This window comes from Xyrauchen texanus, chromosome 26 (genome assembly GCF_025860055.1).
Source record: "Xyrauchen texanus isolate HMW12.3.18 chromosome 26, RBS_HiC_50CHRs, whole genome shotgun sequence".
NCBI classification, from domain to species: Eukaryota; Metazoa; Chordata; class Actinopteri; order Cypriniformes; family Catostomidae; genus Xyrauchen; species Xyrauchen texanus.
Genome location: NC_068301.1, coordinates 30,199,242 through 30,213,939, shown reverse-complemented (window position 1 = coordinate 30,213,939; position 14,698 = coordinate 30,199,242). Strand labels below are relative to the sequence as shown.

The window sequence follows — 14,698 nt, the reverse complement described above, 5'->3', positions numbered from 1 at the left end:
ACTGACTGTACTAAGCGCATGAATATGAAATGAGGAAAGCACTGAGGCGTTATATGATTTGTTGCTAAACAACTTTCTAAAACATTCTAACACTGCATCCTTTCACACTGTATGTATCTGGCACCGCAATGCATTGCTCACCCAGCTCTGGAGCAGGGTTTCATAACCCCAGGTAAAAAGCAGTGCTAACCCCCTTTTAAAAATACATGTGTGTAATGTTGCTTTAGCCGGGATTAAATACAGGGTTTAAAAAGATGTTAACCCGGTGTTAAGCGCAGTGTGAAATGCCCTTTTTGTGTTTCACAGAAGAAAGCAAAGCATATGAGTTTGAGCAACATGAGGATGAGTAGATGATGACAGAAGTGTCCTCTTTTGGGTGAACTATTCCTTGAAGTGATCATAGGGTGAGTTAACACTGTTTAAACCAAGACAGGCAACTCCCATGTGACTTGCTCTACAAAACCATCAATATATTATTGACCACAAGAAAATTAAGAGGCAAAGCGAGAGCAAGGCTTTTAATGTTACCATTATTCCTCAAGAGTTCCTTGAATTACTTAGCCTTAAAACCAGTAAGGCTGTTCAAAGTATTGACATAACAATAACCAAAGTACACATGATGAAAGCATGGAACCTTTTCTTATTGAACCCGCTCATGCATGGTCATAATTAACATAATGAATCATGAGTGAATATTATAAATCATGATAATTTCAAATGCAGTCCATTCTAGTTGATAGGACTGGCATCATGCAGTAGTGATGCTTACCATGTTGAACACGGCCATGACCAGGATAAGTGCAGTGGTTGCCATGGTGAGCACAAGTCGGATCCAGGGCTTGTTGGTGATGACTTTCGAGGAGCCCGGAAGCCAGGGCATAGTGCAGGATGTTGCTTTACCCCATTGCTACAGCAACAAGAGAAAAGTAAAAAAAACAAGCTTAAACTCCCACCAACTTCATTAGCATATTTGCTTCTATTGCCCATGCTTATGATTGTGCTGCATAAGGGACACATTAATAAACATAACTTCAAATTGTGTGAATGCAATAACAATAAAACAAATCTGTGCCCTGATATCAACTTTGAGTTCAAGTAAAGATCAACATTTATTTGTAAACCATTTTTCAGTACATTCAACAACAACAACAACAAAAAAGGTTTCCATCAGGAATTGATTTGATCGTGAAAAGCTGTTGTTTTTAATATAAGAATGGAGGCAGAACTGAATGTGAGTTTGCAGGTTAATCATTTTACTTGTTTTTTTCAGCAGATTAATTTAATGTGAACTGTCACGGAGCAAAGAAAAGATATTTTGCACATTATAAAAAATTGGTATTGGTATTATTATAAGTTCCCCTTCTGTTGCTCTCTCCACGTTGTGTCAGAGAAGTGACACTAGGGGTCTCTCTTGAGCACCGATATTCACCTATGGACTATGAAAAAAGGCCAATGAGAGTTGGCAACCAGTATTTGCATGTCCCGCCCCCGGACATACGGGTATTTAAGCGGCGCAAATACGGGAGTTCATTCAGAAAATTTCTTCGGAGCCGATGGTCGTGCATGAACTCTGCTGCGAGTTACACACCAAGTTCCTGGTTAATCCTCTGACGCTCTGCATGTTGTTGGATTTGACGGCGCATAACAGCGGCTTTCTCCTTCGTGCACGGCTGTGCATTCTTGCCCCTGGGCGCTTCGACAGCGCAGACAACTCGAAAGAGTTATTCTAAAAGAGTAATTTCGCTCTAAAGAGCAAAACACAGCGGCGTTGAACGTCCTTCTCAGGACGCGTCTTTTTAAAGACGATATTTCCGCCCCTGTGTAGTTTCTGGATGTGGTTGATGTCTCCCCACCTCTGACGGTCATACAAACTGCCTTGCATTCCTGGGTTGCGATCACACGCAGGCAGCGTTTTTATGAATGGTCTATGTTTTCAGTGTGAGAACATAGCCATGACAGCATTGTGGTCGTAGGCTTTCTCTTGTAGTGAGAGAAAGCGGCTTCAGCCGCCCCCCGCGCCTCGCCTCCTTCCCACGGGATTGAGGCAGGCGCCGCGGGTGATGAAAACGATCTGGGGACAATGACGGGCTCCGTTTCGCCGGGTGAACCCCCTCGAAACCCCCGCCTCCCCGGCACGCTTGCTTGTTTCTGTCCGAGCTCGGGATGAGCATTCTCTCCAATGGGTTATGTTTTCAGTGTGAGAACATAGCCGCGGCAGCGTTGCGATCTCTGCTTTCTCTTGTAGTGAGACAGAGCCATCTCAGCCGCCCCCCCCGCGCCTCGCCTCCTTCCTACGGGATTGAGGCAGGCGCCGCGGGCGATGAAGAATGATCTGGGGAGAATAACGGGACGCTTTCGCCGGGTAAATCCCCCCGAAAACCTCCCGCCTCCCCGGCACGCTTGCCTGCTTCCCTCGAGCTCGGGATTAGTGCGGTCCGCTTAACGGCCTACCGTCCGGTCCCTCGAGCTCCCCAGCATTGGATGATGACATCACCGCTGCATCGGAGAGCGTAACAGCGGCTTCGGATGCGGATAACTCGCCTGGGCCGCCACCTTCGGGTCTCCGCCCAGTCTGAGCCTGACGCAAGAAGGTCCGCTATGCTTCCCCGGGCTTAATTGGTTCCGCGGGCATGTGCGCCGCTCACAGCCACGCCCCCCCCTGGATTCCTTCCCGGACGTGCATGACGAGCTGAGCAAGCCCAGCTTCCTCACTCCTCTGCTCTCGCTACCCTCGGTGGTAGAACGGTCCCAGACCGCTCCCCCCTCCACGCCATGGCCCCCTCCTGCAAGTCCACCGGGCCAGGGCACTTCAAAATCTGCACTTGGGTAGTCCTGTTCTTGACGTGCTGCAGGAACTGCACTCAAACAGGCGATGGCCACTCCGTGGTCCAGAAACGCAACGATGGACAGGCAGTACGGGAGGCAGACAAAGCACGCTTTCTCAAACGGCCCCGTCTCCCAGCTCCGTCCATTCGGCGACACCACTTGACGACTTCGCCCAGCAGTCCTCAGTGGTGAAGAAACAGACGAAGGCTATTTTCAAGCAAAAAAAGCATCCTGCCCTGCCGCAAACCTGCCGCCAGGGGCCATGCCCTGTCTGCTCGCTGAGGGCGTCCTCCTGCGGCTTTCAAGAAAGAAAGAAAGTGGTGCTCTGCCTCAACTAACAAGTGAGTGGGCCCAGCTCTCAGCCCCAGTGTTGTGCCCCCCGCAGAAGTTGGACGCCCATCGTCTCACGGACCCCCTTGAGGACCCAGAAGGCTCCCAGGCGCTCCTGAGATGACAGACCCAGAGACCGAGACGTTAGCTCCGGAGCTGGTAAGACCACTCCGTTCCCCGGTGGAGGGCTGGGAGGAGAATTTTTTGTTAAATTCGTTACACTCTATAGAGCTATTTCCTTGTTGTCTCTGGGGTCACCTGGCCCGCAAATGCCGTTCTCACGGCACTCTGCTTTCAGGCCTCAACAGTCCCGGCTCCATGGACGCGGTGTCCCCACCTTCAGCCTCACGACTGTTCCCCGGCCGGCCGGTTCAGACGAGTCCAGAGGATGCCAGCATCAGACCTCCTCCTCAGTCACGAACCCGCCCCCTGCCGGGTGCGCGGAGCAAGGTAAGAGCTTTGAGTTTATTCTCAGCACCGGAGCCTTGGGACGCCACGTTGCCTCCCGACGCTGCGTTACCTGTTCCGCACCGCTGCGAAGCCCCGCCGGGTACGTCCAAAAAACTCGTCCCCTTGGTGCCCCTAGCACGGAGCTTAGAGGCGTGGCTTTCACTGACCAACCCGTCACGCTGGCTGCACCGGACCATTCGACTCGGTTACGCAATTCAGTTTGCCAGGTCTCCGCCCCCCTTCGTGGGCGTACATTTTTCCGCAGTACACGGCCAACATGCCCATTCCCTGCGTGAAGAAATCGCCTCCCTTCTATTAAAGGACACGATAGAGCCTGTCCCTCCAACCGAAATGAAGAAGGGTGTCTACAGCCCTTACTTTGTTGTACCTTTCTTCACGAAAGTCGCAGAGGCAGCTCTTGCCCCGCTCCGAGTAGCCGGCATACGCATACTCAATTACCTCGACGACTGGCTCATACTGGCTCACTCTCGAGAGTTACTATGCGCACACAGAGACCAGGTGCTCAGGCACCTCAGCCGTTTGGGGCTTCAGGTCAACCGGGAAAAGAGCAAGCTCTCCCCGGTCCAGAGCATCTCTTTTCTCGGTCTGGAGTTAGACTCAGTTTCAATGACAGCACATCTCTCCAACGAGCGTGCTCAGTCAGTGCTGAAATGCCTCGCTTCCTTCAAGCCAGGTGCCGTGGTCCCGCTAAAATGTTTCCAACAGCTCCTGGGGCATATGGCATCCTCCGCCACTGGGGTTGATGCATATGAGACCACTTCAGCACTGGCTCCGGACTCGAGTCCCGAGACGAGCATGGCGCCGCAGCACGCACAACGTAAAAGTTACTTCTGCCTGCCGCTAAACCTTCAAACCCTGGACAGACCTCTGCTTTCTAAGGGCAGGTGTACCCTTGCAGCAGGTGTCCCGATGCGTTCTGGTCACAACCGACGCTTCCAAATTGGGTTGGGGCGCCGTGTGCAACGGGCGCGCAGCTGCAGGCCGGTGGAACCGAGGCCCGCTGCGCTGGCACATCAACTGCCTAGAGCTGCTGGCTGTTTTCCTGGCCCTGCAGAAGTTTCTCCCGTTAACTCGGAACAAACGCGTTCTAGTCAGGACAGACAGCACCACGGTCGTAGCCTACATAAACCGCCAAGGCGGAGTACGCTCCCCCCACATGTCACAGCTCACCCGTCGTCTCCTCCTTTGGAGTCAGCAGCGACTGGAGTCACTGCGCGCCACTCACATCCCCGGCAACCTCAATGTGATAGCGGACGCGCTGTCAAGACAAAGCTTGCCTGGCGGGGAGTGGAGGCTCCAACCCCAGTCGGTCCAGTTGATTTGGGACCGGTTCGGCAAGGCTCAGGTAGACCTGTTTGCCTCCCAAGAAACCTCCCACTGCCCGCTCTGGTATGCCCGGACAGAGGCTCCCATCGGGGCAGATGCACTGGCACACAGCTGGCCCGCGGAGCTGCGCAAGTACGCATTTCCCCCAGTGAGCCTTCTTGCACAGGTACTATGCAAGGTCAGGGAGGACGAGGAGCAAGTCATTCTGGTAGTCCCCTGTTGGCCTACCCGGACTTGGTTTTCAGACCTCACGCTCCTCACGACAGCCCTTCCCTGGCGAATTCCCCTGAGGAAGGACCTTCTTTCTCAGGGACGGGGCACGCTCTGGCACCCACACCCAGACCTCAGGAACCTCCACGTCTGGCCCCTGGACGGGATGCGGAAGATCTAGCCGGTCTACCATCTACCGTCGTAGATACAATCAGCCAAGCCAGAGCCCCCTCTACCAGGCATCTTTACGCCCTAAAGTGGCGTCTGTTCCCGGACTGGTGTTCTTCCCGAGCCGAAGACCCGCAGAAGTGCACAGTTAGGTCAGAGGAGGCTGTCCCCCTCCAACCTCAAGGTGTATGTCGCCACTATCGCGGCCCACCATGACACGGTAGACGGAAAGTCTCTTGGTAAGCACAACTTAATCGTCAGGTTCCTAAAAGGTGCCCGGAGGATAGCTCCCTCCCGGCCTAACCTGTTCCCCTCCTGGGATCTCTCGGTCGTCCTTACGGGACTCCAGAGACCCCCCTTCGAGCTGCTTGACTCAGTTGGACTCAGGGCCCTCTCTCTCAAGACCGCCCTGCTGATCGCGCTCGCTTCCATCAAGAGGGTCGGGGACCTGCATGCGTTCTCTGTTAGCGACGCTTGCCTGGAGTTCAGTCCGGCAGACACTTTCGTGATCCTAAGACCGCGACCGGGCTATGTGCCCAAGGTTCCTACCACACCCTTCAGGGATCAGGTAGTGAACCTGCAAGCGCTGCCCCGGGAGGAAGCAGATCCAGCCCTTTCACTGCTGTGTCCAGTACGTGTCTTACGTATCTACCTGGACTGCACACAGAGCACTAGACGCTCTGAGCAGTTTTTCGTCTGATTTGGGGGACAGCAGAAAGGGAATGCTGTCTCCAAGCAGAGACTCGCCCACTGGGTTGTCGACGCCATTTCCCTGGCTTATCACACCCAGGCCGTGCCCCCCCCTTTGCGGGTCCGAGCCCACTCCACCAGGAGTGTTGCGTCCTCATGGGCACTGCCCTAGCAGACATTTGTAGAGCAGCGGGCTGGGCAACACCTAACACTTTCGCGAGATTCTACAATCTCCGAGTTGGGTCAGTATCGTCCCGTGTTCTCTCAGGTACCGAGCCCGTAGAACTCGGTGGCATGCTCACGATCTGACCGGGTGAATCGCTTGCACCTAGCGCCCTTCCCCCTAACCAGGGGAAACAGTGCGCCTTCATTCCCAGGAGATCTCAGGTTTGGGACACTGGTTGATTCCTCCCTAGCCCTCGTGGGTCGCAGTTCAGCGGAGGAACTTGCCGACCCAAGCCTCTGCGGGTACCGCAAGCTACCCTGCACTGGTGTAGGTGCTCCACAGGAAAGGCCTCCTTCGGACTCCCCCTGTGTGTAACGCCACAGTTCTGTCCCCTCTGGCGAGCGGACTCCCGTGCTTCCCTTAGGCAGTCACGGCTGCCTCGGTTGCCGTGCTGTATGTTCCCCCCTCTATAGGCTGGATCCACCACCGCACCGACTTTTCCACATAGGCCCTAAGTCAGTCCTCTGATGGTTTTGCCACTTAAACTTGCCTCCCCTCTCGGGTAGGCGTGGCCTCCGCAGGGTCTTCTCCGCCCTGAATAAGGGCTAAGACCCCCTTCCCTCAATGCGTGTAAGGGCCCCGGCCTAAGTTGATCTATGCGAGAAACATAGAGAGAAAAGAGGCCCAGCCAGGCTTGGCCCGTTCCCAGGTTGGCAGCCAGCACCTTGTTCCCCCTTCCGGGGCACCAATAAGGAATCCTGATGGCTTAAATGGGGCATTGGGGAAGGGTACGTGCAGCCTGATACAGTTGGTCATCCTGCACGTAAGAATACCTGCTCGCTCCTGTATCAGCAGTACACGTACACGGCTCAGCGCGTGGCGCTTTTATAAGTGGACCCCTAGTGTCGCTTCTCTGACACAACGTGGAGAGAGCGACAGAAGGGGAACGTCTAGGTTACGTATGTAACCTCCGTTCCCCGATGGAGGGAACGAGATGTTGTGTCTCCCCTGCCACGTCGCTGAGCCGAGCCACTGTTGTGGCCGGACCATTTCCGGCTCCTCAGAAAAATCCTGAATGAACTCCCGTATTTGCGCCGCTTAAATACCCGTATGTCCGGGGGCGGGACGTGCAAATACTGGTTGCCAACTCTCATTGGCCTTTTTTCATAGTCCAGAGGTGAATATCGGTGCTCAAGAGTGACCCCTAGTGTCGCTTCTCTGACACAACGTCTCGTTCCCTCCATCGGGGAACGGAGGTTACATACGTAACCTAGACGTTTTTTTTTTACTGAAGTCTGTTCTAATGAATTTGGCACAGTTTAAGAGTGATTTTAACCATTTCACAGGGTTGCCCATGTTAAAGTAAGACATTGGTATGAATGTGAACTGGCAATTACATTTGTCAGAGCATTAAATGGCATGTTGAATTCCTTTGTTTGCAACACTAAATGCACATATGCTGATATGTGTCAATAATATACTTTCTATTGCTTTTATTTCTTTATAATGAATAATGGCTTGATGAACTAATAGTTTGAGTAACTTTCTCTGACCATTAAATATAACAAAGTGAATGAATAATTATATGTGGGACACTGATCAAGTCGTACTGGCAGTAAACATAGCGACCTAGGTTCAAATCCCGATCAGTCAGGACAAATTTGAAGCTTTGTTGCTGATAATGATGTATTTTTAACAGATCTTTTGAGAACAGTTTTGTAAATCACAATTTATTTTATTGTTTTAAACTGAATCTAACAGCCAGTAATTACAGTATAATCTACTGAATTTTCTGAGAATGTCTGAATTACTGAGAGAGAGAGAAAAAAAGTGAACTGCATTTTCTAAAGTTGGCAGGCTTTTTAAAATTGTCAAAAAATTGTAAGGTTTTGAATTGACAATCTTAAGATTTTAAATCATTATGTTTCTGAAGAATTTTGTTATTCCCCATTGGTTAATCTGGCCTTTGGAAAACTTTGAAGATCATGGTAGGTTTGTCTTTAAAGTCAATACCGCTATGGAAAAAATGTATAAGATTTTTACTTCTGGAACCAAACTGTTGCACTCAATTGAAAAAAGTTTTTACCTACACTACCTAAATGGATTATGGACCAATGAGATTTCACTGTGGGTGTGGCTACCAAGCTACTATCCTGTCACCCATTCTTGTCATGGTCACGATTGGTTAGACCAACACGGATTTACATGGAGGAGACATCTTTTATTGATGGTCTCGTTATGCATAAAAGAGTCAACTCAGAGTTTTTATCTACAACAAGACTTGTTGGCCTTTAAGAGAATGCAATTATAAACTCATCATGTTCTTCTGAATGCACCACTAATGTAATATCCGTCTCACTCTGTTGAGGCTGTATTACCCTCTCTTTACTCAGTGACTCAGTTTATGTTGCATTGTCATGATGAGTATTACTGGAACTGCAGTGTAACAGAGCTTTTCAAAAACACTCAACCTTGACCTTAAACACTTCAGGCTTCAATCTAAAAGGAGCAAAAGAGATAGAGGAGCTAAAAAAAACAGCCCTACAAACTTTCACACAAGTGAATCATCTGTTAGTTACATCACATATACAAAAAAATCGCTTTCAGTATTTAAACATACTGTAACACTTCTATGAGGAAACCTTAGCCCTTTCATTTTTCTCTATCTGTGGGCCAAACCGAAGACCATGTGAAGTCTCACATCAGATAAATAGGAAACTAGCTTAACTAAATTTCACAGAGCTCTAGACACTCATGACACTGACAGCTGGTTGTGACAGTGGCCTACTATAAAAGACACACAAATCAAGAGTGCCAAAGAGTTTTATAAAAATAACCTGTCATATCCCCAGACCTGTAGGGACTTGAGTTTACTGCCATCCAGTGAGAAAAATAGATCACAAACAACCCAGTAAAAAGTATCATCACTCAAGCTAATGTTTCTTTTCGACACTAAAAAGAAACAAGAAGGTTTTTAGGTAAGAGTGGAATCCAAGGTGTCAGCAATTCAATGTGGCCTCTTTTTATTATTTTAAATACTGTATCTTCAACTGGAACTGGGGCTTCGTTAAAAGACAGATCGGGGACAACACAAGTCGAGCTGGTGGGTGAATGGTATGCAAAGTCTTTAAGTGCTTTGGAAAGTCATGACTTATGAAAATGTACTTTTGTTGCCTCAATAAACAGAAAAAGAGGTTACTTTCTATATAGCTGAAGTTGCCTGGAGACTTTTCTTGTGTATGAACCTCACAGAAAAGCAAAGGTGCACTTCCCTTAAGATCTATATGCACATTGTACAGTATGTTTCACAGCAGGGGCATTTGTAGGCTTTCATTACTTCTGGGGAGTCTTGGGCCTATCAAGTACACAATCTATTTTACCATAATGTTGTAGGCGGAGGGGGGAGATTTTTATTTATTTATTTGCAAAAACAGCACCAAAGAATACATTTCTGGGTGATTTTAGTTACATCATTTGTACATTTTCTTTTGTAGCTGACATATATTGTGTTGCATTAATGAAACTATGAACTAAAAACACATTAACACCTTTTCACATTACACAGAAGTTTATCAAAGTTAGCTTTTTCAAAAGCCTGCTGTGGCAGCATCATGGTAAAACCTTCATGGTATCTATATGGTAGGCTACTCCAAGGAACATGTCCAACAAACATGGTATTGGCTTGGTCATTTTTGGTACTTTTAAGTGTTTTCATGTGTTTTCATGACCCTCTTCATCTCTGGCAAATGATTGAATGAAGTTGCAGGTTTTGTTTCAATGAATTGTAAGTATCCACTTAATTCAGCATTGTTTTTGTTCTCCGTCTTGTAAAGCATCCCATAACTGTTTAACTGTGCAACAAAGTGCTTCAAAAGATTCAGTCCGTACGTTAGACCAATTTATTAAGAACCGATTAAAAGAGTGATTATTTCTTCACACATTGGGCATCGCTCCAATTCACGAGCTCCACGCTCTTAAGTCTATGGTCGTGTTCACAATGGCATACAAGCCATATTACTCTCAGTGTTTTTGCCAAACACAAATATAACAGAAACAGTAAGAGATATAGTAATAAGGCATTCAGTACATGGCCTATAAGTTCCATGGAGGGCGCCACAATATATTATCGGAACACACAGGGCACATTTTGCTTGACACAGATTGGACACATGCTGAAACTGGTTTGGTAGATTGGTGCCCCAAAGTGATGGAGAAGGGTATAGCTGCAGGCATTGTTTCAAAAAGGGTGTGAGCTCCAAATTGCCATTAAAGATATAGGGAGCCCCTGACCTAACCTTTTCCCTAAACTTAACCATGAGTGGAAGTGATGCCCCCTTTTGGAGTTGACACAACCCACTTTTGAAGTAACCCCACTCTATTTTGGAGATCTCCGGTCTGCAGCTATACCTACTTGAAGCGATGATGCCCTAGTCGGTCACCAATACCACCTTACATATGTGTTGATTGGCCCTGAGCCATGCCCCCTCATTCCAAAACAATGCACATCAAAGATAGCATTAAGATAGTCACCAAGCAGAAGAGCAGCAATAGTGCATGCGGTTGTCACACACAACAGTTGCAAAATAACACTCTCAACCACCAACTTTTATGAATCTGAATATGGCATTAAGCCTCAACGATCCGCTTCAACTACAATACTACAAGAACGTGCAAAATGATTGACATACAGAAAGTGTCGAAGACTGCAACTCCGTTTACATAGACACCAGAAAGTGGCTTATTGTGAGAAAACAGGCTATATGAGTTGTTGATGTGTTTGCTTCCTTAACTTTACAAAACGATATACAATTGCTTCAATAGTAGGGTATCCCTCCTAAATAAAACTCCAGGATTCCCCCAATGTACGAGTGAATATACGCGAACATATGCGACTAATATTTTATATTGGTATGTATTAATGGGTATAGTTTATAGTGTATGTGCTTTTCCCACTGTACTCCCAGAAAGTTTGAATTCTTTCATTTGTATTGACTTGTTGTTGGGCTCCATCCTATGATGTTTGTCCTCCGGTCTGTTCCACACACATGCACAGTCCTAAAAAACCTTTAAGAATGGCGATTCGTTTACATGGAGGTGAAGCCCCCAGAAGTATTCGAGCGGCCATCTTAGTGTGCCCAAACTGCCATAGAGCATCAATGACTGACAACCCTGTTTCACCATCTTGAACTCCAGATATGACAATTGCATTCTGCCCTCTAGTGACAATCATGTTAAATGTTTAATTAGCTTGTGTTCATTTGCCATTTAAATCTAGAGTATAATTTAACCAACTTTGCTTTGTGTCCTCAATCTCATTGCCTGCTGCGCGTGCGCTCTTATTGAAGTATCTGTGAGGAAAAAGGAGGTGAGTGGAACAGTTGTGGAACACCAGCTCGCTGGACACACAACCGCTTGGCGCCGAAGAAAAAATCTGACAAAAATAGATCCACATTTCCCTGCCTTTATACCCATATGTACGGGAGAGGGGCATGCAAATTCTGTTTGCCAATTCTCGTTGGCCTTTTCTCAAAGCTCAGAGGCAACTGAGGCTCTCAAGAGAGACCCCTAGTGTCACTTCACCGACACAACGTCGAGTGAGTGACAGAAGGGGAATCGGCGTTCTCGTTTACTTGACATTTCAGAACACAGCTTTCTGCAAATACCCTGAGTGGCAGGGCGGAGGGCGGGGCCAGGTCGTGATCATACACACTCGGTCCCTTATCAGGCTAATCAAGCCTTCGAGAGGGATAAATGCCGACTGCGGAGGATTGTGCGGGAGAGAGAGCTAGTTTACGGACATGTCTGTCCTGTGTGTGTTTGTGTCTTTTTAAGTTTATCATTAAAACTATTATTTAAGCCAGTTCTCGCCGCCTCCTTTCAATTGACTGCTTTACACCCTGGAATAGGAACTGCTTTCTTAAGTGCATGTAAACATGGTCAGTGATTTCTTTCAGTGAGTAGGAACATTTTCTGCATACCATCCACAAAAAAATTTAAGTAAAAATAAATAAATAAATTGCTTACAGCACCTTAACAGGTTTTGTGAGATTCACCCATTTTCATGGAATCCATAGCTTAGTTAATTAGCTAATCAGGGACAAAGCAAGTCGAGCTGGTGGGTGAATTGTATGCAAAACCTACAAGTGCATTGCAAGGTCAGGACTTATGAGAATAACATTTTGTTGCCTCAATAAACAGACAAACTGGCTACTTTCAGCTGTAGTTCCATGGAAGGTTTTCTACATCTCAAGTCTACAAGTGAATCTATAGGCCCTTGAATGTGGTGTAAGATATTTTACCCTCACAAAAGCTATAGTAATATACTTAGAGATCAGTGGTGTATAGTAACGAAGTACAAATACTTTATTACTGTACTTAAGAACAGTTTTTACATTTTTCTACCTTATTGAGTACAACAATTTCTTTGGACATTTACTTTCACTTTACTACATTTTGAAGAGAAAATTTATACTTTTACTCTGATAAATTCATCCAGACCATTTTCGATACTTTGTGACTGAATACAGCAAAGAAATAGCAACGTCTAGGTTACGTATGTAACCTCCGTTCCCCGATGGAGGGAACGAGACGTTGTGTTAGAGAAGCGACACTAGGGGTCTCTCTTGAGTGCTGATATCCACCTCTGATCTATGAAAAAAGGCCAATGAGAAGTTGGCAGCCGGTATTTGCATGTCCCGCCCCCGGACATACGGGTATTTAAGTGGCGCAAATACGGGAGTTCATTCAGGATTTTTCTGAGGAGCCGGAAATGGTCCGGCCACAACAGTGGCTCGGCTCAGCGACGTGGCGGGGAAGACACAACGTCTCGTTCCCTCCATCGGGGAACGGAGGTTACATACGTAACCTAGACGTTCCCCTTCTGTCGCTCTCTCCACGTTGTGTCAGAGAAGCGACACTAGGGGTCCACTTATAAAAGTGCCATGCGCTGAGCCGTGTACGTGAACTGCTGATACAGGAGCGAGCAGGTATTCTTACGTGCAGGACGACCAACTGTATCAGACTGCACGTACCCTTCCCCAATGCCCCATTCAAGCCATCAGAATCCTTTTCGTTACCCTGGAGGGGGGAACAAGGTGATGGCCACCAACCTGGGAACAGGCCAGCCTGGCTGGGCCTCTTTTCTCTCTATGTTTCTCGCAGAGAGCAACTACGACCAGGGCCCTTACACGCATTGAGGGAAGGGGGTCTTAGCCCTCTTTCAGGGGGAGAAGACCCTGCGGAGGCCACACCTACCCGGCAAGGGAGGCAAAGAGTGGCAAATGCATCACATGGCCTGTTAGGACCCATGTGGAAAAGTTGGTGCGGTGGTAGATCCAGCCTCGTAGAGGGGGGAAGCATACAGCACGGCGACCGAGGCAGCTGTAACTGCCTAAGGGAGACATGGGGGTCCGCTCGTGAGGGGACAGTATCGTGGAATTACACACAGGGGGAGTCCGAGCAGGAGGCCTTATCTGTGGAGCACCTATTCCAGTACAGGGTAGTCTTGAGAGAGAGGGCCCTGAGTCCAGCTGAATCTAGCGGCTCGAAGGGGGGGTCTCCGGAGGCCCGTGAGGACGACCGAGAGATCCCAGGAGGGAAATAGGTAGGGAGTTAGCCTCCGGGCACCTTTGAGGAACCTGACAATTAAGTTGTGCTTACCAAGAGACTTGCCGTCTATCGTGTCATGGTGAGCCGCGATGGCGGCGACATACACCTTGAGGGTGGAGGGGGACAGCCTCCTCTCCAGCCTCTCCCGTAGAAACACGAGCACTGACCTAACTGCGCACTTCTGCGGGTCTTCGGCTCGGGAAGAACACCAGTTCGCGAACAGACGCCACTTTAGGGCGTAAAGATGCCTGGTCGAGGGGGCTCTGGCTTGGTTGATAGTATCTATGACGGTCGGTGGTAGGCCGGCTAGATCTTCCGCATCCCGTCCAGGGGCCAGACGTGGAGGTTCCAGACATCTGGGTGCGGGTGCCAGAGCGTGCCCCGTCCCTGAGAAAGAAGGTCCTTCCTCAGGGGAATTCGCCAGGGAGGGGCTGTCGCGAGGAGCGTGAGGTCCGAGAACCAAGTCCGGGTGGGCCAGTAGGGGGCCACCAGAATGACTTGCTCTTCGTCCTCCCTGACCTTGCATAGCACCTGTGCAAGAAGGCTCACTGGGGGAAATGCGTACTTGCGCAGCCCCGTGGGCCAGCTGTGAGCCAACGCATCTGCCCCGAGGGGAGCCTCTGTCCGGGCATACCAGAACGGGCAGTGGGAGGTTTCTTGGGAGGCAAACAGGTCTACCTGGGCCTTGCCGAACCGGTCCCAGATCAGATGGACCGACTGGGGGTGGAGCCTCCACTCTCCGCCGGGCAAGCTTTGTCTTGACAGCATGTCCGCTATCACATTGAAGTTGCCGGGGATGTGAGTGGCGCGCAGTGACTTGAGTCGCTGCTGACTCCAAAGGAGGAGACGACGAGCGAGCTGTGACATGTGGAGGAACCGTACTCCGCCATGGCGATTTATATA

At 49.0% G+C, this 14,698-nt stretch overlaps 1 protein-coding gene across 2 annotated transcripts in view; it reads right to left on the bottom strand.

Moving 5' to 3' along the window:
• The window catches only part of LOC127619583 (adenylate cyclase type 2-like), a 109,599-nt gene that overhangs the window by 10,863 nt on the left and 84,038 nt on the right, over window positions 1-14,698 (bottom strand). For both annotated transcript variants that reach the window (XM_052092468.1, XM_052092469.1), the window contains exon 16: window positions 770-907. In XM_052092468.1, the coding sequence (XP_051948428.1) occupies window positions 770-907 (138 nt within the window). The remainder of the gene's footprint in view (window positions 1-769; window positions 908-14,698) is intronic.